Genomic DNA, 26,188 nt, shown 5'->3' on the forward strand with positions numbered 1-26,188 from the left:
ATGTGGAGCTCACAGCTTTGGGTGAAAACGAGGCAAAAACCATTGAAGGAGGCGTTGCGGATTCTCCAGCAACGCAATCAGGCTTCTATCAAGGCCTTCGCTTGCCTCTTGCGTGGGTGTATCGAAGGTAAGGCTCTCACCGAGGGGAGAGAAGTGCATGCCCGCTTGATCGAGAACGGATTCGACTCCAATATTTTCTTGGGGAACAGTCTTCTTCAACTCTATGGCAAGTGTGGAGTTGTGGTTGATGCTTTGTTAGTATTCAGCAAAATGCTTGAGCGCAATGTGTTTTCCTGGACTGCAATCATTTCAGCATGTGCCGAACAAGGGCTACCTGAGGAGGCAGTCGAACGATTTTACCAAATGCTACAGTCAGATGTGGTGCCCGACAGTGTCACGTATGTCATTGTCCTTAAAACGTGTGCGAAAATAGGTGCTCTGGGGCAGGGCAGAGATGTGCATGCACACATCTTGAAACACGGTACTGAGACGAATGTTTTCATAGCAAGCACCATAATTGACTTGTATGGCAAATGTGGCTATGTGGAGGATGCACAATTGGCGTTTAACAAAATGCCCAAGCGAATTGTGGTGTCGTGGAATGCAATTATTGGAGCACATGCCCAGCAAGGACACAGCAGGGAGGCCGTTGCTTTATTTCAACAAATGCAAGCAGAAGGCACTCCACCAGACAATGTCACATTTGTCAATGTCATCACAGCATTTTCCACATTGGCATCCCTAGAGCGTGGTAAGCAGATCCATGTGCACATCCTCACATACAGCGTTCAGATGGATGTCTTTGTTGAGAGCGCACTTGTTGACATGTATGCCAAGTGTTGCTGCGTAGACAAGGCACGCCAAGTCTTCAACAAAATGTGCAAACGGGATGTGGTGTCTTGGAATGCAATGATTGCAGGATATGTTCAGCAAGGTTTTGGCAAAGAGGCGCTCTTGCTTTTCGATGAAATGCACAGTGAAGGCCTACTCTACAATGGGGTTACCTTCCTTAACATCCTTAAGGCATGCACAGATCTGGTTGACCTGGAATGGGGTAATTGGGTCCATGCTGATATCATTAAAAGTGGCCTGGAGACTGATGCTTTCTTGGGAAATACACTTGTTGCCATGTATGCAAAATGTGGTAGCATGAAAGATGCACGTCTAGTCTTTGAAAAAATGTCCAAGCACGACATAGTCTCATGGAACATAATAATTGGAGGTTATGCCCTGCAAGGGTTCGGAGATGAAGTTTTTGCTTTGTTTGAACGGATGCAGCATGTAGGCATAAAGCCTGATGAGGTCACATTTGTAAGTGTCCTATCTGCATGCAGCCATGGGGGCCTGCTTTATAAAGCCCATGAATTTTTTGACTTCATGAGTCAAATATATCATATCACACCTACAATGGAGCACTATTGCTGCATGGTTGATCTTCTTGGACGTGTTGGATGCCCAGATGAGGCCCATGACTTTATTAAGAGAATGCCGATCCAACCTAATGTTGCAGTGTGGATGAGCTTGCTGCATGCTTGTAGAAGCCATGGCAATTCTGAGCTTGGAAGGTATGTATTTGAACGTTCTCTCAAATTAAAGCCAAAATATTCTCCTGCATTTGTGCAGCTGTCCAATATCTATGCTGCAACTGGAAGATGGGTTGAAGTAGCAAAGCTGCAGAAAAATATGGAGGATAGGTAACCGAGGTACATGGTGCCATCCGCAAGTATGCCCTCTGCCAGAGATGTAAGCCCCCAAATGAGGAGCATTGGGGATACTACCCACATGTGGGATTGCACATAGGCCTTGGAGAGGGGCGTATAGAGGCAGAAGAAGCCCATTGTTTGGGCTGTGGAGCTGGGCAAAGACCCAGCAAATGGTGCAGCAAGAGGGGGCTCTTGTAGGCCCCAAAAGGGCTGCTCTGGTCGGCCAGTCCACAGACTGGTCGTCCAGCAATCGGCAGTTCCCAGGGTGGGGTCAGCCAGTACTAAGGCCAGTCGGCCTGTTTCAAGGGACATTCAGCCCCATATAAAGCCCATGGGGGGCCAGAGGATATACTTGCAGAACAAGCACTACTAGGAGCAGGAGAAGGCAGTAGTGAGGGCTCAGTAGTCCTCCTTCAGTTCAAGGCTCGAGAATTGCAGAAGGGCACTAGAAAAGGTGGACAAAGGTAGCAGCCCTTAGCTTATGTCAGGGAGTGAGCCAATCACCTCAGTGCTGAAAGGGTGCTGGCTTACAGAGGGAGAGTTTTGGGCTCCTCCCATACCACTGAAGTCCTCAATGAGAGGCGTGCAGCAAAGGGATTGAGCAACAGATTTGGGCAACAGTTTGTGGTCTCAGCTCAGCACTAGTGGGCAGCACCGTGCTGTCCACATAGTGTGGTTTGCGAATTCACCTTTTGTAATACGTTCTTGGTCCTCTCTTTGACGTTCTTATTCAAATACTGGTTGCCATGTCTTGAGAGTGGTTTATATTTCTATGTATATGTGCGCATCCTGAGTAGGATTGAGAGTGATTCATTTTTCATTGCATGTTCCAACATTTTTCCAGAAGCTTGGACTTGAGCTAGACGTATTTACTCCAACATGGCATCAAAAACAGTTCACCATTTAGAGGTGTAAGAGCCAAAAACAGTGACTGAGCTTCAGGGACCCAAAGATCGACATAGGGGTGGATAAGAGGTCAACTCAGAGGGTGTGTTTCAAGAAAAGGAAAAGGTGAACAGAGTGTGCTATCTGTCAGTTTACGGTCCAGGATCGGATGGCTTCCAAAGATGCAGCTACCTAAGTTTGGGGACAATGGTAAGTCGGATGGGAGTAGCTACCGGATCTGGAAGGTGAAGATGAGGAGCCACGCGGTAGCTAGGAAGATTTGCAGGTGAAGAACTGAAACCCGAGGATCAATTGGATGCCACGGGTAAGCTAGCGAAACATGCTGACCTAATAATGTGGAAGAATGGGAGGAGGACATGGAGGCATTACCTCTAATCATTACCACGACATTAGATGCAGTGATTCCATACATTCAGTTGGCAGATACTTCAGAGGAGACATGGACCATACTGGAAGATTTATATGAGACAAATGACACTGGTCGGATCCATGTGCTCCAGAATCGATTGATTTCAAAAAATGAAGATGGAGGGAGGAGATCTGATACGTGAGCACTTGATTAAAGTCAAGGTTGTCAGAGATCAACTAGGAGCTGTAGGTCAGAAGGTCGCCACAAATCAACTAGCGTTGTTAGTGCTGAATGTCCTTCCCAAGAGCTTTAGGGATTTGGTAACGGTACTTACCATTGTAGACTGATCCAAGCCACTCAGTTTTGAGGAGCTATGCTTGATGCTCATACAGGAGGAAGTCGTGGAAAAAAAGTATGGGGACTTAGGTCAAGCAAAGGAAAGGAAAACAAAGGCTAACTTGGACAAGGAAAGCCCAAGAGTGATGGTGACTCTTTGAAAGAGGCAGGGGACACTTCAGAGAGTGGGAGAAGAATTCATACTGTGATAAGCCTGGACACATAGCAAAAGATTGCAGATTGAAGAAGGCCGAGGAATAGAAAAAGGACGATTAGTCTCACAAGGAAGAACCAACAGTCCATTTGGTGAAAGAGGAGCTGTTTTTGGTCGTTGCCCCAAGCATCCCAAAGACAGTATTTGCAGAGAGTGGAGTGATTGTTAGAATGTCGGGGGATCAGTACACTGATACAGGTTCCGTTGGACATTGAGTATTGGTACATTGTGTGGTGAACAGCATGAGTCACTCACAGAGACTGAGAATGATGCTGTTACCACTGAAAGGGAAGATACAGGTGTATACATGGAGTGCAGACTTTAAGAGCAGTATGATCAGGACTGTTGCATGGCTCCAGCATCACAGAGGATGGCTCTCAGGGGTGTGCCGTGCTTGCTGGAATAGCAGGCAGGACATTAATCCAGGGTATGTAATATGTATTCTCAATATTCTTTTATGAGTTTAACAAGATGTTTTGAAATATTTGGTTGGCTTGGACTTCTCAAAAGAAAGGGACAGGGCAGACAGCAAGAGGGGCAAGTTTTAAAGCAGAGGCATGTGCCACCTTCTGCATGATGACTGAGAGGGTTGGTAATGTGGATCCTTGGAGGACACGGAGTTGACAAGGTCAGTTGTCAAGGAAGCCTTCCCAAAGAGTTCCACTTTCACAATGCTGCAGATTTATAGAGCAGACTCCATCAAAGAATTCAATTCGTATTAGAGATGGGTAGGCACAAGGAGAGTACGGATGTGACCTTGGAAGACTTAGGATCTTAAGCTGACGATTGCTTGCAAGGAACATTAAGCAGGAGACACTTTGAGTTTCTGGATGGAATCGACTGGGTTGGCCAGCCAACAATATGGGCGGAAGTTCCCAGGGTGGGTCGGCCAGTAGTAGGGCAAGTCAGCCAGTTTCAAAGGGCATTCAGCTGTAAAGAGCCTCCCATGGGGGCGCAGACAATAGATGTGCAGAAAAGCATCACAGGCTGCATCAGGCTCTTCAGAAATGCATCCCCAGGTACTAGGAGGAGCAGGAGAAGGCAGTAGCAAGGGTGCAGGAGTCCATCAGTTCTGCCTCGAGAAGTTCAGAACGGAAGGTGGACAAAGGCAGAAGCAAGAGCAGTCTTTAGAGGTGAGCAAATCACCTCAGGGCAGAAAGGATGCTGGCTGAGAGACAGAGAGTTTTGGTCTCCTCCCATAGCCACTGAAGTCCTCATTCAGAACCGCACAGCAGGAGTGAGCAGCCGATTTGGGCAACAGGTTGTGGCCTCAGTTCTAGCACTACTACACACCCTGCTGTCCATAGAATGTGGTTTGTGAGTTCACCTTTTGTAATACATTCTGGGTCCTCTCCTGGACATTCTTGTTTAGTTATTGTTTGCTATATCTTGCTGTTTATTTTAGGTCTGAGCATGGTTTATATTTCTACGCATATGTGCACATCCCGAGTAGGATATCGAGTTCTTAGGTGTGATCTCGTGGATGATTCATTTTTCACCGCGTGTTCTGACATGGCACCAGAAGCTAGGACTTGAGCTAGAAGTAGATGTTCAGATATTACTCCAACACCCTTTGAGTTGACATTTATTGAGTATGAGGGTGAAAAAGGTAAGAGAGGGAGACAGGGAAAAGTGTCAAAAGAGAAAAGTCAATTCCCCACTTACATCTAATGATAGGGGGAATATGGAGGGAGAGAGGCTGCCATGTGAGCAGCACACAGGCTGCCACATGGGCAGCTCATGGTTATCATTCGTGGGTTTGATGAAGACCACCCTTTAGGGCAGATCTGTCCTTCATGGCGCAGCCATGGTGAGCCCATCCTTTGGGCCAGGCAAGATTGCAGCCCAGTTATGGTTCAAGTGGAGGGGATGGTGTCACGGGGACGTGAATTTCTAATTTCTAGGAATTTCGGTGACTGACTTGGCCTCAAACTGATTAAATCTGTACAGGACACTCTAGTGCAATTAATTCCATGGGCCAAGGAAAAGGATTTGAAGGTTAGAGAGGGGTAAAAATCCCTTTTGCTAAAAATAGCTCTAGGAGCCACGTTTGGCTAGGTGGCTTGGAAAGCAAGCAGAAAAGTAGAAATTTGCTTTCAAGGCTGTTTTTTGGACCACAGAAGAAAAGGGAGAGGCAAGTCACAGGCTGGAAAACTGCTCGAAGGTTTTCGACTACCAGGAGCTGCCAAGGCTGCCAAAAGCTCAAACGAATTTTTGTGCGAGGAACCTCCAAATCAGTTCGTTTTTGCTGCATGCCTGCTGTTCATGCCTTCCCAAAGGCCCAAATCTGATTCACACTTCTTCTAGGAGCCTTTCTGGCAAGGCGCCTATCAAACTCGCACTTTTCTAGGAAGTTTGGAGCTTCCAGGCAACTCCATTTGCTTACAGGCGGGTGGATTTGATGAGTCGCACCTCCTAGAGGCTTTCCAGGGCTGCTAGACCTGATTTTGCTGCTTCAGATCCACTCCGGGGTAACCAGACATGCTTCCGAGGTGCCAGATTTCGCCTACCAGGGGCCAAAGGGTGCCAGAAGGAAACCATTTTTGGTGTTTTTTACCTTTTCCAGGGCTGCTCCTGCTGATTTTTCCTATAAGAGTGCTTGAGAACTGCTCTAGACAGATTCGCCTTTTTGCTTGTTGCTGTTTCAGGGTTCCGAGAGCCTTAAGATCAGTCGATTGCTTTCCAGAAGCTCTCCTACTGCCTTAGAATCTTCAGATTCTATTGCCTTGTTGCAGCTAGCCTTTTTGTGTGCCAGGAACAGGGTATCAGAGCTGTCAGGACAGACTTGCTTGATTTCTCTCTTGCCAGGACTCCCTTGAAGGGTATTGGAGCTGCCAGGTTAGAATTATCAGTTAGAATCGGAAGAAAGGCTGCCATGGATATTGCACTGGACTAGATGCCTTTCTGTGATTGAAACTGGTGCATAGCGGGACGGAAGTGCTCGTGATCGGATTATTCAGTTGGCTGATTTCGGGCTGATGCACGACAGTGCTTTTCTTGTATTTGGATGCCTTCTGAATGAATGATAAAGAATTACCGAAAGGGGCGCTAAGTTTATAGACAATCTGGTGTCTAGTGCAAGACGAGGGCAATCTAGCTCTTGTGTGTTGTGTCTAAATTGTTTTGGTTTGCTGTGGAAAGTTCTAAATGGCTGGAAATTAAGTATTTTGATGGTTATTAATTGTTCATTGCCCATTGGAGTTTCGGAAGGTCGGTTGCAGTGGTTCCGTTGCATTGCAATTAATTCCATGGCCAAGGTAAAGGATCAAAGGGGTGAAAATCATTTCGCTAAAAATAGCTCCAGGAGCCACGTTTGGCTAGCTGGCTTGGAAAGCAAGCAGAAAAGTCAAAATTTACTTTTAGGGCTGTTTTCTGGACCGTAGAAGAACAGGGAGAGGCAAGTCACAGGTTGAGAAAGTGCTCCAAGGCTATTCTTGTTAGAAATCGACCAATAGAGGGTATGCACAGCGGAAGATTGATAGAATAGCCTAGGAGCTCACACAGTGTGTGTGGGGAGTGGAGTCACAAACTTCTCAACCGTATGTGCTTCAAATAGATGTGCAGACTCATCAATAGACAATGATCCAGCCAGATATAGAAGCTACCAAAAGAATATATATTTCCGTCCAAAACTATGGACACAATACAAAGAGAGAGAGATCCAAAGTTCCACCAGAGCATGGTCCTTTGATCTTACCACGTACTTCTACTATCTGCCGGATATCTCTAGAACTTGAGCTCGCGTGCTCCACCTCAAGTGTATGTAGATTCTCTGTCCTTTGACCTCAGCACCTTGCTGCCCTAGAAGACAGCCAAGGCTCCAGCCCTAGAAGAGCTCAGTCTGCAGCGACTCTTCCCCTGCTTTGCCTCCGGGATGTAGGCCCAAAGGTGAGGGTGGTGCTTCTCCTTGTGCTCCCAAAACCTGCTGGCTGCTGGATGTTGTTATGAGGCCCAAGTGCCTCTTTTAATAGGGGCTGAGCCCCCCAAAACCAACCAAATGGACCCCTGTTCCGACCGACTTTACTGCCCTGAAACCGTCCCCACAGCTCCCCATATATGGGGCTGTGGGCTGCCCTTTTGAGCCTGTGTGCTGGTCGACTCAGCTGGCCAGCCGACCAGCCCATGGGGCCCCATATAAGGGCAGGGTGCTGCTCTTTCGCAGCCCCTCCCTTTGCTATGGTACCTGGTTCATTGGATGCTGCTACTAGGCCCTCCTGCAGGCCCTGGTCTTTGTTCTGGCATGGCTTTCGTGAAGGGTATCAGAGCTGCCAGGACAGACTTGGTTAATTTCTCTCTTGCCCGGACTTGGTTGAAGGGTATCGGAATTGCCGAGTCGCACCTCCCAGAGGCTTTCCAAGGCTGCCAGACCTGATTTTGCTGATTCAGATCCGCTCCGGGGTCACCAGATAGGCTTCCGAGGTGCTAGATTTGTACCAAATTCATTTCGCCTACCAGGGGCCAAAGGGTGCCAGAAGGAAAACGTTTTTGCTGTTTTTCACCTCTTTCAGGGCTGCTCCTGCTGAGTTTTTTTGCTAGAGTGCTTGAGAACTGCTCCGGACAGATTCGCCTTTTTGCTTGTTGCTGTTTCAGGGTTCCCAGAGCCTTCAGATCAGTCGATTGCTTCGCAGAAGCTCTCCTACTGCCTCATAATCTTCAGATTCTATTGCCTTGTTGCAGCTAGCCTTTCTGTGTGCCCAGCAACAGCCAGGGTTGTTTTTTTTGCTGGTCTTTGTTCTGGCATGGCTCTCGTGAAGGGTATCAGAGCTGCCAGGACAGACTTGGTTAATTTCTCTCTTGCCCAGACTTGGTTGAAGGATATCGGAACTGCTGAGTCGCACCTCCCAAAGGCTTTCCAGGGCTGTCAGACCTGACTTTGCTGATTCAGATCTGCTCCGGGGTCACCAGATAGGCTTCCGAGGTGCCAGATTTGTACCAAATTCATTTTGCCTACCAGGGGCCGAAGGGTGCCAGAGGTGGCCATGTTTTAATACATTTCACTTTCTTTGGTATACTTGAATACCTTAACTTGAAACGATATGACCTAAGTATTCAATGTGATCTTGAAAGAATAGACTCTTCTCATGATTGATGTATAATTGATTTTCTTTTAAAAGAGAAAAAGTCAATTTCAGATGTTCCTTGTGATCTTTAGTATTCTTGCTAAAATTCAATGTCATCAAAGAATACCACTACACAATGTTGATGCTTTAGAAAGATTCGGTTCATCATTCTACTAAAAGTAGCTGGAGCATTGGTCAAACCAAATGGCATAACCAAAAACTCGTAATGACCCGTTTGCGTTCTAAAAGCCGTTTTATAGACATCTTCTTCTGTCATTCTAACTTGATGATAACCAGATTTAAGATAAATCTTGCTAAAGACTTTATCTCCTCTCAACTTGTCAAGTAAATCACCTACTCTTGGAATTGGATACTGATTCTTGACAGTGAGTTTATTAAGTGCTCTATAGTCCACACACATTCTAAATGTGCCATTTTTCTTTTTCACAAAAAAGGAATGGAGCACGATATAGGGAGCTACTTGGTCTAATCAACTTGCTTTTCAGTAATTTTTCTATTTGTCTTTGAATCTCTTTTCGTTCTAAGATGTTTACTTGACATGGAGCTCTATAAGGAGGTGAATTTTCATGTAAAATTTCTATGCAATGATCTTCAGGTCTAGACTTAGGTAAACCTAGGGGTAATTCGTGCAAGAAACAATGTGAAAATTGCGAGATAGAATCTTTGAAATCATCATTCAATTTAATTTGTGCGGCAATAATCGAATTAACCAAAACTAAAAATGATTTTTTATCTTTCCTAAAAGCCCTTTTAGCTTGTGTGTGATTCAACAAAGAATTTATTTCATTCTTTATTTGTCCCTTTAAACAAATTCTTCTATCATTATGTGTGATCTAGATTTGTTGAGTGTTATAGTCAACATCAAGATTAAATTAATGTCGCCATGGCATTCTCAAAATTATATCTTTTTCACTTAGAGGAGTCACTAAGAAATTTCTCTTTTCTTTGTATGGATCAATCGTGAGATCTAAATGTTTCACTTCATTCAGACAATTATATCTAGTTCCAGTAAAAGTAGCTTTAACCTTATAATGTGTTAGTGAAACTTTAAGATTCATTGCTTTTACTAATCATTCAGAAATAAAGTCGTGTGTACTTCCGTCATCATGAAGAATAACAATTTCTTTCCCATTTATTTTTCCTTTCATTTTTAACAAGGCATAAGGAGAAAACTTACATGATTTACTTGAGTAAGAAGTACCCTTTTGCTTGACTTCGTCGATTGCGTTAATCTTTGCGGTTGATGCCTTCTTCTTTTACGGATAATTATTTGCATAATGTCCCTCTTTGTGATAGTTGAAACAAGTTCCCTTCTTCAAGTCGGTCTTCTTTTCTTCTTTTGATTTGTTGTGATCCTTCAAAGATGTCGTCAATGGTGTAAAGCAAGAATACGGTTTGAACTTAAACTTCTTGTCCCTCTTTTGAAAAAGAACAAAAGTTTTATTCTTTTCTCCATCCTTGGGTATTCCATTCTTTCTTTCACAATTTGTAGCAAGTGATATAGTCGAACTCAAGGAATGAGGATTAAATATGTTGATCTCAGCTTTTATTTTACCCCTAAGACTAGATACAGATTTCCTCTTTTGTTCTTTCTCATAAATTCTATCTATGGTTTGAAGTTGAATGAGAGATTGCCAGAATCTCTCAATATACAAAGCAACAGTCTCTTTTCTAATTGATGCAAACTATCCCATTGTTGATAGACTTTTGACTTGAAATGCGTCAAAAGAAAGTCTTTCTTTAATCTTTTCTTCAATTCCTTTCAAGCAGTTAGTCGTCTTTTACTGCTTTTGACCACATTCCACCATAGTGCTGCATTGTCAACAAGATGATTAACATCACATTTAATTTTGTCTTTTTCAGGAAACTTTTCACCTTGGAAATAATCATCATGTTGGCTAATCCATGCTAAAACAAAATTTGCATCTTTCTTCCCGTCATATTTTTGAAAAAGATTTCCCACTAATTTTATTTTCCTTCTTTTCTCTCAATGCAAATTTAACAGCTCTACAAATCACTCCCTCAGAATCGGATCCTAAAGTACTCTCATCTCTCGCATGTCTCTTCCTTTTCTTATTCTTAGTTCTCTCAAGATCTTTCTCTAATTTCTCTCGATGGTCTCTCTCTTGTAAAAGTTGAAGGTGAAGTGCATTAATTTGCTCTTGAATCGTTGGAGATGGTGGAAGATGCTGTGCCATTTTGTGAAAGGAAATAAAACCAAATAAATTCTCTTAAACACTCGATATTTACTCAATTGTTTCACTTATCCCTTGTGCTCTCGCCACCCAAGTTGAGAGTGTCCACCAGCGTTGTAAATCATCTTCGCCAAGATCCGCAATACCAACTTTACGATGCTATCAATATGTGAGAGAATCTTCTTGACGCTTAGTGAAAAGAGCTTTACGGCTTCTGGATGTTGCCGAATATGAAGTTGTTGGAGTAGAAGAGCCTCCATAAATCAGCTCGAAGAAAGCTATCCATTTGCTTGAGTTATGAGGGAAATAGTGCAGAAATAAAGGGGGTAGAAGAGGAGAAGAGAACTTTGATAAGTTGTTGAGGGCTTTGATAACTTATCAGATAAGTTCTCATTCTCTTATCATTGAAAAACTACACTTATCATCTTATTTCACATTTTTTCCTCTGATAAGCACGTTTGGACCCGCTTCTGTGGTCAATCTTAGCCTGAACGTATTGGGGAATTGGATTCAGAGGCCCTGAAAATGCCAAAGCCGACTCCACAAGAGATTCTGTTGCCAAAATTTCATGGCCTCTTCTTCTCTTTCTCGCGGATGGAGGTTGATCTCGTAGGAAGAGTTACTTGCTATTTTTTTAGTCGGCTGATTGTTTTTTGCCGATTGGAGAAGCTTGGAGGGAGGACTTGGAGGGCATTTGCATTGGAGAAGAGAGGTAAGGATTGAATAGAGAGGTATGAGAGGGAGAGGGAGACGGCCCGTCGACGGTGATCACAAACAGAGAAAAAAAACTTTGTTTTTCTTCTCAAAAGATTGACTTTAGTCAAGAAGATAAGGGGGCCCAAAAATTAAAGCTCAAATTTGCCACTCTCCCAAGTACCATTTGAACTACTCCTTGAAATCTGAGACAGTGGCTGCTTGAGCTCTCTTCCCAACACTTCTTTGGAGAAGTACTTCCCAATTTCAGGTCCTCGTGGAGCGTAGCAAGTGCTCTGATACCACTCAAACATGAATAACAATTCTAACACATACAATAGCATCAAAAATTGAATATGCACGGAAACTCATGAAAAGACAAGAAGTAATCACTAGGTACAATCTCCCCCCTCGAGGTGTGTGGCTCATGATCCCACACCAAGAGTATTTATAACATTGAAATAAGAGCATGAGCCATTGATACAAAGTTATGTATTCATCTCTTGAACATCCCTTTTCCATACTTTTCACTCGAGCATCCTTTTACCATACTTTTCTCTCTATCACTTATTTACTCACGATCTCATCCAAAATTACATGCCAAAAGTGGGAAGGCTTTTGAGCACTCTCCCTTATCAAAATGTAATGACTCTTGGCCATTTAATACATTTAGTAGCACTAGCATAAAACCATGGCATTTAGCCTTTATTCCTTTGAGCTTGTTTGCTCCCATCTGTCCATGTCATTTCTTATACTCAATAAACGAATTCACCATTAGTCAAATACTTAGCTAAATGATATACATCAAATGATTAGCCAATCATGCTAAGTAATGGTCTTTACAAATGACTACCCATTAATGTGAGTATTTATTAATGGCATCACCCATGATACTTATTAATGGCACACATTTAGTTAGGCATCCCTAACTAAACCAAAGTATTAAGTAGAACTCCCGCCATGTCTAGTGCGATCCTATAAATACTTTACGTCATTTCAAACAAGAGTTTAGAGAAATACTTTCTCATAACACAAGCATATAAGGTGAAACCTATGCTTGCAAACTGTGACATAAAATTTGGTAGATGCATTAAAAACTACCTAACAAACAAGACATAGAAGTGCATCTTCACTGCGTGCTAGAAGCAACTCCAATAGGCATGATAGTGACATATTGTAGTCTTTGTGTCATGTAGCTATGCCCCTTCCAATGTGACTCTATGCTCTATGCACTCTCACCTTAACCACGTGTGCAACCTGATTAAGCTTACTAACTATGCAATCTCACCTTAACCACTTGTGCAACTTGATTAAGCTTGCTAACTATGCCTGAAGAGTGGTGAACAAGTTTCATGCCACTTCATCTATCACTGTGCTTTTCAAACACTAATTCTCTTGAAGATGAGCTTTTTTTTCATCATGAAGCCTTTAACAATTTCTCCTCCATCATCTCTCGTGCTCCACCCAATGCATTTGAGAGCATCTCTTGTGTTACTGTGACATCTGTTCAAGGCTTTACATCTTTGTCATTGTACAAAGAGAAATCTATTGGGACTTCTTTCATTCACAAAGTGCCAAAATAACATCTTTGCAAAGTACAAAGGAACATCCCCATGGTGAGATCTTTGCCATATTCATCAATGTATATATCATGTGCTCACACACGAATCTCTAAATGCATGCAATCAATAATCTTCTATCTCCCATACCACTCAGTGGGCTAAGAACTACACGTCAAGCACCTTTGCCTTCTTTGGCTTCCCTCACATTTAGATTGCTCCCTCTCTTCATCTACTAACAAAATGGATAACACATCCTCCTTGGACACCAACATTTTGATGTCCTTGCACTAAGAGCCCTTAGGATCTACCCACTATGAGGTGCATTGAATAATGTCTAGCAAGCATTGAAGAGGTGCAGTAGAAATACTTTGCCATGTGCTCAAACACGCACAGATTTCATGGGCATTCTCCTCCTTTACTTGAGCCTTCTCTCGTGTAAGACGTCTCTTCCTTAATCTTTTGGTTTTTTCATTGTGATGTGGCTCATCTCCTGACATTTTGGCTTTTGACGTATCATTTTCATAATCGTGTACCATTTTTTCGCCTCGCAACCATAATGTATCCAATAGTATGCGGTACATGTTGAATGTCATTGTGAAGTAAGCCCTAGTTTCCTTAACACATATATCCTGGAGCATACCCTTTGCCATAACCAATTGTTGATGCACCATATGAATCTTGAAGGGTGATGATTTTAAGTTCAATTTCACTTGGGTGGTCAAAGTCTCCTCCACTATTATGTTCTTGTTGGGTGATGTTGGATGGGCTTAGTATAGCGGGGAGCGATTTCCAATAATTGGCCTTTTGAAATCACTATTTAGGTAACATAATTTCTTCCAAGCTACATTGATCTTATTATGATCCATTGGGGTGCCTTCCTTTTCATCATCACTTTTTGGCATGTCTCTACTTTGATGTTGAGCCTAAATGCATTCTACCATATTCATCAATTTAAATGTATTTTAGTTCGTCTCTCACCTCTACCAAAGGCTCTTTCTACCTCAATGCCTTGGTGATCTGAGTTGCCATTGCATTCTCTTCCTTCCATTGAAACCCTAGCTCTTTTAGGTTCCCTTAATCCATGTGGTCCCCCATTTTGGGTTTCTTGCAATTTTGTGATCACATTTGTTTCAATGGGTGGCAAAACCAAGCCTATGGTCTCATACCTACTCATCATGGTAATAGCTACTTAATCCATAACCTACATGCCTTCTTTTGGTGACCTTCCTTGTTGTAGTAGAAGAACATGTGGTACTAGCATACTTGGGATGTCTGCTTGATATAGTCTCTACCCTCTCTCTCTCTCTCTCTCTCTCTCTCTCTCTCTCTCTCTCTCTCCCTCCCTCCCTCCCTCCCTCCCTCCCTCCCTCCCTCCCTCCCTCCCTCCCTCTCTCTCTCTCTCTCTCTCTCTCTCTCTCTCTCTCTCTCTCTCTCTCAGTCTCTCAGTCTCTGTCTCTCTGTCTCTGTCTCTTTGTCTCTCTCTCTCTCTCTCTCTCTCTCTCTCTCTCTCTCTCTCTTTCTCTCTCTCTACCCCCCCTAGTGGTCTTTTATCTTCCATTTTGCTTTTGTTGAACCATCATTCTTTGGTTGTGCGGCCTGAATGATTGCATATGTTATAGTATTACCATGATTGACATTTTTTGCTAGTATGTCCATCCACTTTGAAATCAGTGCACCGAACTTCTCCTTTTTCTAGAAATCCACCAATTCCCATCTCTTTGTAAGCTTTTTTAGTGCCTCTTTTAATCTTTATTGAATCTTTTTTTAAAACTAGCTCATCTTCTCTTCTTTGATGTCCCATCCACGACGACCATCTTTTTCACTTTTTGGGCTCAATCATGATCTTGATTACAATTGCCTTATGCTATAATTCATCATAGTTCCTTGTTAGATTTGTGATTCCATACTTCTCAACTCTGCACCATTGGTGAGGCCGCTCAATGAAGTGTGATTGATTTGTGATTGGCGAGCATCCTTGTTTACACTGCAAAGTTACACTAATTCTCTAGATTTTTGCTTGATTTTTTCTTGAGCTTGAGCATCATGTCTTCCTTACTAACTTGTGTTGAAACCTCTTCAAGAAGGCTTCCCTCCAGGAAGTCCACATCATGAAATGACTTTTTGGACATTGGTCAAACCACTTGATGGCTTTATCTTTGAATTTCACGGAAGAGTATCCCAAGTACTCCTTCTGTATATTGCATTGTAATAGTTCTACAATTCATATAAGCTTTGCAAAGTAAAGAGGCTCATTTCACTCTCTTGTCCTTTGTAATTTTGAAAATTGATCCTTACCTTTGGTCTTACCATTGTTAGGAAATTCGCCCTTAGAGTTGTTGTTGGGATCTCTGTGAATCTCATTTTCTTTTTCTTCTTTGAAAAAAAGAGACGTCAATTAATAATGAAAGAATCTCCAAGAGCAAAGCTCAGTGGAAAAGGACATCAAGCAAGGCATGCGTGAATAAAACCAAAACCAAATCAACCTCTTATAATAGAGTGAGGTTAAGGCTGATAGTGCCCTGTGGAGGATTCCAACAAGAATGGGGAGGCACTGCACTCCCTCAAGAAAACATTCCTCGTAGAAGCTACCTGTGAAGACCCTTGCATAGTCCTCCAAATGGCTACTGTGTATATCGTGTTTATCCAAATACTAGCCAATATGTATGCTAAGTGGACCTAGGAAAACTCCAAGGCCTCTATACATCTAGATCTCCAAATTTGCCATGCTGGTATACTCACTTGAATCTCCCACAAAGTATCCATAGATGCATGTGTTGTGTAAGTTTGTATAGAGATCTAGGAACCTCATCCTGAGAATATGACTCAACCAAATGTCATTGAATCAAAAGAACCCAACAAGAGTCATGTCTCATAAAACACCAAAGGCCTCAAAAGAGACAGCCATCCTACCAAGCCCTCGGTCATGAAAAAAGGAGAATGCATACAGGTGCTCAATAGTCTAGCAATCCCCTTCCAAATGATCCTCGATTGTTCGCAGTCCCATAAGAGATGTTGAATAGACTCATTAGCAAAGAGGCAACGAGAACATGTGGAATCAACCTGAACTTTGACCTCCACTGGTTCATGGTAATCCATCCATGAATAGAAAGATAAAAGGTAAGTGTGATTTTTCTATTCTTGAGGGATTCCCAGAGTCTCTTCCAAAAGGAATTTTGCAGATAAGTAGAAAGATGAAAATTCTCCCAATGAGGAACTCTCGTGGATTTTTAGCCCTTAAGGTTGAGTTGAAAGCTCTTGGCATTACTAATCGTGTATTGAAAGAAGTGGAGACTCTTCCTTAGGCGCCCTCTTATGACCCGGATTAGGTCCTAAGTACCTTCCTTACTCCAAAAAGCATTGTTCCACATGACCTACAACGCTAACAAGCTGAAATGCAATATGCAAAGAATATCATCCATCAATCAAGATAACCTTCCCCTAGATTGAACATCAAAGACCAAGGTATCCTTGTCTAACCCTTGAGCCCCACAACCTAAAGTGGGGTCCATGATCTTGTAAAGGCTCATAAGCACCCAAAAGAACCCAATCCAGGGTATGGCTCCTACACACCCAAAAGAACCCAATACAAGGGTATGGCACCTAGCCATACACCATGTGTAGGAGTAGTGATGGCAGCTAACAACAAGCAAAGAGCCACAAACTTAAAGGGATTCTCCCTAGTTTAGAGGCTACTATTGGCACAAATCCTTAAGGTCATTTTGAGAGAAAGGATTAGTCAAAATCTACCTTGTTGCTAGTACCGAATAACATGGGAGTTGGAGCTACTTTTGCGGCATTCTTTGCTTTAGATATCTCCATTTTAAGAGCTGCTTGCAAGAACTGACAAAGCTAAGGAAAGGAACTGTCCGTGACTTCAACAGAAAGCAAGAGCTTTACCTCATTTTTGAAGGAGTCAGAAGTCATGTTTTTGGTCTTGCTATCCTATCACAAAAATAGCCAAGAAGGGCTGGGATGCCGGGCTAAGGAAAAGAGTAGGAGCGACAAGCCTAAGGGGGAGGCAACTAAAGGAGTGACAAGCCTAAGGGGGAGGCAACTAAAGGGGCAGAGCTAGCTGCTGGAGGGGAGATGGAGTAATTACGATGGGAGCAACACATGCTGTGATATGTCAAATTTCCACTTTGGATGGTGTTGCTCATGTTCATCTCTAGCATGGATTTCCTCGTAGTCACTCACAAGCTATTGCATGTTTGGTTATTCCCCACTCCTCTCAACTAATATCTTTATCATTTTCAATTTTGGGTTGAACATGTTGCCCACGTTCTTATTTGGCTTGGATTTTCTCTTGTTCAATGAGAAGCTTCTACAAGTTTGATTATTCAATCCTGTCATCCATCCTTCTCTTCCCTATTGATATTTCTATTTTCCATTAAGATCTTGCATTTGCCTCTATGCAGACATTCATTTTGCACTAATTTGCCTTGCACCTTTTATGTTCAGCACACCTCGCACCAATGTATATGGTTCATGTAACATGTTGCTAAATTTGGTTCCCTCCCTTGACTTTGTGATTTATTGAGGTAGTGCTTCCTGACTTTGTGATGTGATATGTCTAGATCCCTTTAGAGGAAAAGCCATGACTCTCTTGGCCTTCTTGTGCTCCTTCCTCTCTATTGTCCTTGGTGACCACATTGCTTATGTTCTCGTTAGGCCCACAATGTTACGGTGAGCTTATGCTCCTAGTTGCCTCTAGTTGGGATTTTCTCATCGTTCAGTGAAAGCTTCTATAAGTTTGATTATTCACACCTACCACCCACTCTTCTCAACAACTGATAGCTTTGTCATATTCATTTTGGGATGCTCAGATTGCCCATATTCTTCTTTGGCTTGGATTTCCTCATTGCTTAATGAAGAGCTTTTATGAGTTCGATTTGCAATCCTACCATTGATTCTTCTCCTCTTTGCTAATATTTTTATTGTCATTAAGCTCTCGCATCTCCTACCTGACATTAAGCTATCGCATCTCCATTTGTACCAAACATTCACTTTGCACTAATTTGCATTGCTTGCTTTCTTGCCTTCTCTGAACTCTTCTCTTTAGCACACCTAGAATAAAACATATGCTTCATGTCCTTGACCTATAGATCATCTCTTGGTAATTGCATCAATGCTACATTATTGAATTCATTTGGATGTGAATAACTTCACTTTATTATTATCTCAAAACTCAAATTTTTCAAGGTGTAGGAAGTAGGGTGTAGTGGACTGTGGAAAGTGATGATGATAGCTTTTCTAGTTGAAGAGACACTTGGACAAGTTGACTTTGTAGAAGGATGTTTGCTCATGAAACTTCCACAGAGCTTTTTCACTTCTTGCATCTTGGCATTGATTTGGGATTGCATCTCGTTTGGAAGTTTCTAGTACCTCTTTCTTCCTTCCTTCCATCTTGTAGTTTTATCACCATCTTGCTCATTGGCACATCCAACACACAGACACTTTTCAATAGGATCCCAAAACTAGCTACAAAGTGGGGAGATAGTATGTAGATTTATACACTCAAACATGTATTTGGACTGCCTATGTGCATTTGGATTGCTTGTGCTTTGGGATTTGCGAAGGCTATATGCCTATTTTCATTATGCCTTACAACCTCATTGTTTGAAGGATGGGTTTAGCATGCATCAAGACCCCTTATGTAGAATTCTTATTTGGTGAATGCATAGAAACAGAAAGTGTATCAAGTGCTCAAAGTCTTGAAAAGGGTTGGGACAAAAAGGTGTTCCATTCATTGCTTTGTCATCTATGCAAGGTAGTTAGAACTGGCATTGATGTGCCATGTCCTTGTTAATACTCACACCCCTCGCACAATGATTAACATGTTGTTTGATAAATATAATGCATTTGTCTCAACACTTCATAGAATTTGCAACACTCTCCCAATCATCAAAACTTGTAGATCTCCAAATTCATAGATTACTAGAATTAGCAAAACCACACGACAATCCTCTACAAATGGACATTCATCCTTTTTATACAATCTGTTTGCAAATCTGTTTGCAATGCTTGGCATCTATTCCATGACTTAGGACTTTTGGAGGGTACTCTTTTACATCTAGGCTTCTTAGTAGATCTTGCCAGTTAGATATATATTCTCTCTTTATCAAACAACCCATAGTCAAGTCCTTATCAAAGGTGTCAAAGGGAACACATTTCAAATTTCTAGATCTATGTTAAGGGATACCTACTTTCTCTATTGATTTCTCTCTTTGTGGCACAGGCTATTCTCAATCTAGGAGCCTAGAATTAAGACCACCTATAAGATTATAGATAGCATGAGGAGTTGCTTGATAATAAACTAGAAAATGACACAATTTCCTGTATAGATGCCACATACCTTAGATGCTTACTTCCTTTATATTGGCCTTGGATATCGTTTGTTGCTCATTGCATTGTGTGAATCTCCTTTGGGTCTTCATTATAGGACAATCCAAATTATTTGGACTTTAGTGCATGGCTTCCTTTGCCCTTAGTTTGGTCTTCTCGGATATCTTTCATTGCTCGTTGCATTGTCTGAATCCCCTTTGGTTCTTCATTGTAGGACAATCCAAATTATTTGGACTTTAGTGCATGGCTTTCTTTGCCCTTTCATTGCATTGTTTGAATCTCCTTTGGGTCTTCATTGTAGGACAATCCAAATTATTTAGACTTTAGTGCATGGCTTTCTTTGCCCTTAGTTTGGTTTTGTTAGTCCTTCACTTTGTTGTTAGACCCCTTCGGTCTGGGGGTTCAATAATGCACTAAAGTGCTAGACCAAAATACTTGGTGTACTAAGGTAGTGTAATTTTTTTTTCAAGTTGTAAAGTTATCATACCAAGGCAATGTATTCTATTGCATGCTTTAGCTTTGCAATACCAAGGAGATGGTCTCTTTCTGTACTAAGGTAATGTGTTCTATTTTCTACTTGAGTATGCTCACTAGAAACACAAAACTATAGGCACTATAGTTTGATAGTTTGTAAGTTGGAATAAGTTTTATCTTTTGGGTACTAGTATTTGTATACCAAGGTGATGTATTGTAGTAGTACACTATTTGTGCCTTAGCATTGTAATATCAAGATAATATACAAAGATTATGTATTTAAACTTGAGAAATTACAATGGTAGTATTGAGGTTTAACGATACTAGTACTTGTAGTTTTGTAGTTTTTGCAACATGGTACATAATGTAGTTTTACAAGTGTTGGTTTAGCCAAGGGGATTGGGAGGTGAGGCAAGGGTGAGAGTACACTGTAGAAACCTACAATGTAGAACTATAAGGAGAAATGAGAATACATACAATACCCCTTAGGATTAGGGTTTCCCCATATCCCCATTTAGGGTCATCTTTAGACTTTAGTATATGATGCAGTTTACACCATTCTCAACACTTCCTCTTAAATTGCACTATATAAGTAGAGGGTGCATTATAAAATGTTTTTGGATTTTTTAGAAAGGAAATTTGAAATTTGAAAATGAAAATACCAAAGTAGTATGTGACTAAGAAGAACGACTATCCAACAAAAGTTTGTACTTGAAGTACGACAATGATCATGTCCGCCTCTTAAGTTGTAATTCATTTTTGAAAAGAATGAATTTTTTTGAGGAAAAGTATTCTTTTTTAATATGTTAGTTAATAGGCTATCCTTGTTGTTTATGGATGAAGCTTGACTAAAATAGCATAATAAGCTTTGTGGGAGGAAATTAATGAACATAAGAAGTGTTCAAACTATATGTGGAGTTTTAACCATTGGTTTTGCTAATGCAATTTTTCTCTTGGATCAAATATCTACATTTTGACTAAGAAGCATTGGTTGACTTCAACTAAGTTGGAGCGTCTCTAGGACTTGAAGATGGAACTCTATCCATGAATGGTCTACGGACTTTACTGAGTTTATGTAGAATGAGAGTGAAGCTATGTGGTCATAAATGAGTGCATCACCATAGAAGTGTGTAGTATGGAGGATTATCAGTTAAGGCTCCTTCCAAAAGTTTATTGATGACTTTATTTGGATGGTTTTCCTTTTCAAGGTTAATTCGATGTTGAATTTTCTTGTCAAATTGTCTATTTGTAGTTCATTGCATATGATTATGTCCAATTGTTGATGCTTATTAACTTGATGCATAGTTCTTCCCATGAAATGCCAATGCACTATGTCTTTGAGCCTAACTTGATGAGATATCTTGAGAATCAGCAAGAATGTTGGAACATTGGAAGGTTAATGATACACCAATTTATTTGCATTTCTCACAAAGGTTCTTTCTTGTATCCTATTGAAACTTTTACACTATTGTCTTTCACATAACACAATCTAAATTGCCTTGATGTTGAGTTTCTTTAGCTGATGATATCTCCTTGTCCAATGTTGCCAATTTGATTTGCCAAAATTTCCCAAAAATATCTAGAATCATAATAGAAATGTTGCCTTATGTTGTCAACAACATTGGTGAAGATTGCTTTCCATTTCAATCAATGTGGACTAGGATATGTTGATTTGTGCTTAAAGTTCGTAAACTTGGTGCTAAAAGAGAGCAAAGTATGTTGGAAAATCTCTAAAAAAATGGGGGTTTTAATGTGTGAAATATGGGCTCTAGTAGACCTAGCATGTACTTGAATTGAGTGAGTTATGACCTTTCAAAGTTTGAATGAGAATAGGGCAAAACATTGGCTTAAGGACTTGAATTAAGGGAGTTATGACCTTTCAAAATTTGAAAGGAAATAGGGTTTAAGGACATTTAGAGCACCATGGAAGCCCATGTAGAATTTTGATGAGGGCCTAGAAGCCATTGTGAGCGCACACAATTACCCATCGGAAGGCAAGGATGTGAGAATGGAAGGGAAGAACAATGCCCCATTGAAGGGCATGAACACAAACATAAACTCATATCTATCCAACTCTCCACATAAAGCATAGGTCTCATTGGATGGCTCAGATATCATTTGAAAAGAGAAGGCCCAGGGAGGTATGAGTGAGAGAGTACCCCCCTATAATGTACAATCTATTGGAGAAATGATAACATATACAACTTACACCTTAGGGTTAGGGTTTCCCCATGTCCCATTTTAGGGTCCTCTCTAGACCTTAGTATATGGTGCAATTTACACCATTCTCAACAATTACTATATCAAAGTGCACATAACATTTGTGAGAAAGCATATACATAAAGTACCTCTATTTTTGAAATATTACATGTTTTCACATATTTATTAACTTCCTTTATCTTTGAAATATTACATGTTTTGACATATTTATCAACTCCCTCCTGTAGGTGTATATGTTTATTTAAATATCTCCTATCTACATTCACATGATTTAATTACATTTGGCCAATATTTATTTAATTTCTTCAAGCCATGTAAGTCAATTGAAAAAATCCCATCTTTGCTCAACTGTTATCTCAAACATGTTACATTATACGTTTGAAGGGTGATCTCCTTGGGTGTTTAGTTCAATGTAGGTTTTCTTTACCATGGTGTTAAGTATATTTTTAGTGTAGATCGAGTGTCTCACCCTTAGATCACTATAGTAGTAAATATGAGGAAGGGCAGAAGATAGAATCTGCAAAGAGAGAAGAGGAAGTAAATCTAAAGTGGCTATTGACACTCTTTCCTTGCAGGTTATATCTAATTCATACTGGATTCTACATATCTAAATGGCAAAAAATTGTTGTTGAACCAAAAAAGGGAAAAATCCCCCTTTGATCATTGTCATGGTGCATTGGTTTTTGTGGGAGCAAGACAAAAGTGGAGACTAAATTGGTGCTCTAGAATAAGCATCAAGTATATATCTTAAGTCTTCTTTGTTGAACTTCTTATTTACTTACAATCTAGAGATTGCCCTATGATAGAATAGCTCAAGTAGGAATAACGATGTTAGTAAGGATGATATCATTATTGTCCTTGCATCCTCACAGTACTTGTATATGCTACTAATCTTGGAATACACTTTTTTTATTATAGTGTATAGTATGAACATTTTATAGTATTAGGGCCTTTTTCCACTTACCATTATGTTGGTAAAGTTAACATAACTACATTAGTTATATTAAAGTTATCCTTAAGAGATTCTTCTTTTCTTGAAATCCTTAACAGATTTTGACTCTACTAAAAGTTACATCATTATGCCGAATTTTTTTGGAACAAACAATGGCTTCTTCTCTGCATAACTCCGGTGTCTGGCAGGGTTGTGACAACATCCCAATTGGTCACCTCTGAAGACCGAGCCAGCGAACTGCGAGGCAACACTGGCTGGGAGATGCTGAGCTTAGAGGAGGGACTCGCTTCTTTGGAAAACGGACCCCAGCTGCCTTCGTTTGAGAGCTTTACATGCATCTTGCTGAGGTGCAGAAAAGAGAAAAATCTGCTTTTGGCCAAACGCTTGCATGCCTACATGTGCAAAATTGGGCTGGAAGCTCATAAGTCTCTTGGGAACTACCTTGTCCCGATGTTGGTGGAATGTGGCGTCGTGAGTGATGCTCTTCACGTATTTAACAGGTTGATTGATCGGAGGGAGTACTCTTGGACTTCCCTCATCATGGGTTATATTAACTGTGGGGACTCACAGCACGCTCTAAACCTCTACCAGCAAATGCAAGAGGATGGTGTCACTCCTAGCAATTATACGCTTGTCGCCCTACTGAAGGCTTGTGCTAGGCTGAAAGATGCAGAAAGAGGCCAAGAATTTCATGGGGAGATCAGCAGAAAGGGGTTGGAAATAGATCCTTTTGTTGGCAGCACTTTGGTCGATATGTACGCCAAATGTGGCTCGCTTGCAAAAGCACAGAATGTGTTTGAAAAGCTTCCTATTCGAGATGTAGTCTCATGGACTGCACTAATTGCAGGATTTGTCGGACATGGTCTTGGTGAGGAAGCTCTGAACTGTTTTGAACAGATGAAGCTGGAGGGTGTGTCTCCGAATGCTGTCACTTATATTTACAGCTTGAAAGCTTGTGGCAGCATAGGAGCCATAGACAAGGGCCGAGCAATTCACGATGAGATTGCCAGACAAAAGTTGGAAAGAGATCCTTTTGTTGGTAGCACTTTGGTTGATATGTATGCCATATGTGGCGTGCTCGCAAAAGCACGGGAAGTGTTTGACAAGCTTCTAGTTCGAGATGTCATCTCTTGGAATGCACTAATAGCAGGATATGCCCAAGACGGGCATGGTGACGATGTATTGGAATGTTTTGAACAGATGCAACTGGAGGGTATGTCTCCCAATGCTGTCACCTTTGTTTCCAGCTTGAAAGCTTGTGGGAGCATAGGAGCCATAGACAAGGGCGGAAAGATACATGATGAGATTGCCAGACAGGGGTTGGAAAGAGATCCTTTTGTTGGTAAGACTTTGGTTGATATGTATGCCAAATGTGGCTCGTTTACAAAAGCACGTGAACTGTTTGACAAGCTTCCAGTTCGAGATGTAGACTCATGGAATGCATTAATGGCAGGATATGCCCAACACGGGCTTGCTGAGGAGACCCTGATCTGTTTCAAAGAGATGAATCTGGAGGGTGTCTCTCCAAATGCTATCACGTTTGTCTGCAGCTTGAAAGCTTGTGGAAGCATAAGCGCCATCGACAGGGGCCGAGAAATACATGCTGACATTGCTCAACTGGAGTTGGAAACAGATGCTTTTGTTGGCAGTGCATTGGTCGATATGTATGCCAAATGTGGCTTGCTTGCAAAAGCACAAGGACTCTTTGACAAGCTTCCAGTTCGAGATGTAGTCTCGTGGACCTCACTAATTGCAGGATATGCTGAACATGGCTTTGGTGAGGAAGCACTGGCCTGTTTCAAACAGATGCAACTGGAGGGTGTGTGTCCAAATGTTGTCACATTTATTTGCAGCTTGAAAGCCTGTGGCAACATCGGGGCCATACAGAGGGGCCAAGAAATACATGCTGAGATTACTAGACTAGATTTGGAAAGAGATGCTTTTGTTGGAAACTCTTTGGTGGATATGTATGCCAAATGTGGCTTGCTTGCAAATGCATGGGAAGTGTTTAACAAGCTTCCAGTTCGAGATGTAATCTCATGGAATGCACTAATGGCAGGATATGCCCAATATGGACTTGGTGAGGAAGCTCTGAATTGTTTCAAACAGATGCAACTGGAGGGTGTGTCTCCAAATGCTGTCACATTTATTTGCAGCTTAAAATCTTGTGGCAGAATAGGAGCCCGAGAAAATGGCCTTGATATACATGCTGAGATTGTAAGACAGGAGTTGGAAAAAGATCCTTTTGTTGGTAACGCATTGGTTGATATGTATGCGAAATGTGGCTTGCTTGCAAAAGCACAGGAATTATTTGAGAGGCTTCCAGCTCAAGATGTGGTCTCGTGGAATGCACTAATTGCAGGATATGCCCAGCTAGGAGAAAGTGAAGTAGTTTTCTATATGCTTGAGAGAATGAGACTGGAAGGCATAGAGCCAAATGAGGTCACATTCCTTAGTATTCTTACTGGGTGCAGTCATGTGGGTCTAGTCGATAAGGGCCAGAAGTACTTTAAGGCCATGAACAGAAACTATGGCATCACTCCAATTATGGAGCACCATATTTGCATGATTGATCTTTTTGGCCGTGCAGGCCAATTGGATGAGGCAGTAGCGATGGTGAGGAAGATGCCTTTCCAACCTGATCTTGCCTTGTGGCATACTGTGTTGGGTTCTTGTCAACGGTGGGGAACCGTAGAGCTTGGAAGACAGGCCTTCGAACATGCAGCACAATTAGATGAGAAGGATGCTGCAGCTTATATCTTAATGTCTAACATCTATGCAACTGCTCACATGCACGTAGAAGGGAAGAAGGTAATCAAGGGAATAAGGCTGAAACAACAGATATAGATGAGGCCGGACAGTGGGCAGGACATAAGTGCAAATTCTCTCAAAAGAGGATGTCCCAGATTTCAGGGATGCAAGTAAAACAAGAATCGGTGGGCACAGCAAGAAGCTGGCTGTTGTATGTGCCCTTCTCAATACACCCCAAGGGTAGACCCCATAATTGTGGTAAAACATCTCCAGGTTTGAGATGGCTGTCATGCTCCTATCAAAGGTAAGAGCAGCGAACAATTCTACAAGGATTTGGAACTATAATAGGGAGCTCCTGAATTGGGGTTTATACGTTATGAAATTTACAAGAAAATTATACCTCGAATCAT

At 41.6% G+C, this 26,188-nt stretch overlaps 1 protein-coding gene across 1 annotated transcript; it reads left to right on the forward strand.

The window, feature by feature from the left end:
• On the forward strand, window positions 1-26,188 carry LOC147904343 (pentatricopeptide repeat-containing protein At2g39620-like). Its single transcript, XM_087391243.1, has 6 exons — window positions 1-1,694; window positions 3,750-3,935; window positions 4,319-4,388; window positions 4,528-4,641; window positions 6,264-6,346; window positions 23,216-26,188. The coding sequence occupies exons 1-6, from the start codon at window positions 1-3 to the stop codon at window positions 25,872-25,874; spliced, it is 4,806 nt and encodes a 1,601-aa protein (XP_087247369.1). The 3' UTR covers window positions 25,875-26,188.

Source organism: Dipteris shenzhenensis, chromosome 2 (genome assembly GCF_047967505.1).
Source record: "Dipteris shenzhenensis isolate YYH24624 ecotype China chromosome 2, Dip_SZ_1.0, whole genome shotgun sequence".
Lineage (NCBI taxonomy): Eukaryota > Viridiplantae > Streptophyta > Polypodiopsida > Gleicheniales > Dipteridaceae > Dipteris > Dipteris shenzhenensis.

What these genes read in the sequence shown, in the direction of transcription:
- LOC147904343 (XM_087391243.1), top strand. Translation starts at nt 1, where the DNA reads ATGTGGAGCTCACAGCTTTGGGTGAAAACGAGGCAAAAACCATTGAAG. An exon ending in CAGAAAAATATGGAGGATAG is followed by an intron (nt 1,695 to 3,749) that starts GTAACCGAGGTA and finishes TGTGGTGAACAG; the next exon opens with CATGAGTCACTCACAGAGAC. An exon ending in AGGCAGGACATTAATCCAGG is followed by an intron (nt 3,936 to 4,318) that starts GTATGTAATATG and finishes AACATTAAGCAG; the next exon opens with GAGACACTTTGAGTTTCTGG.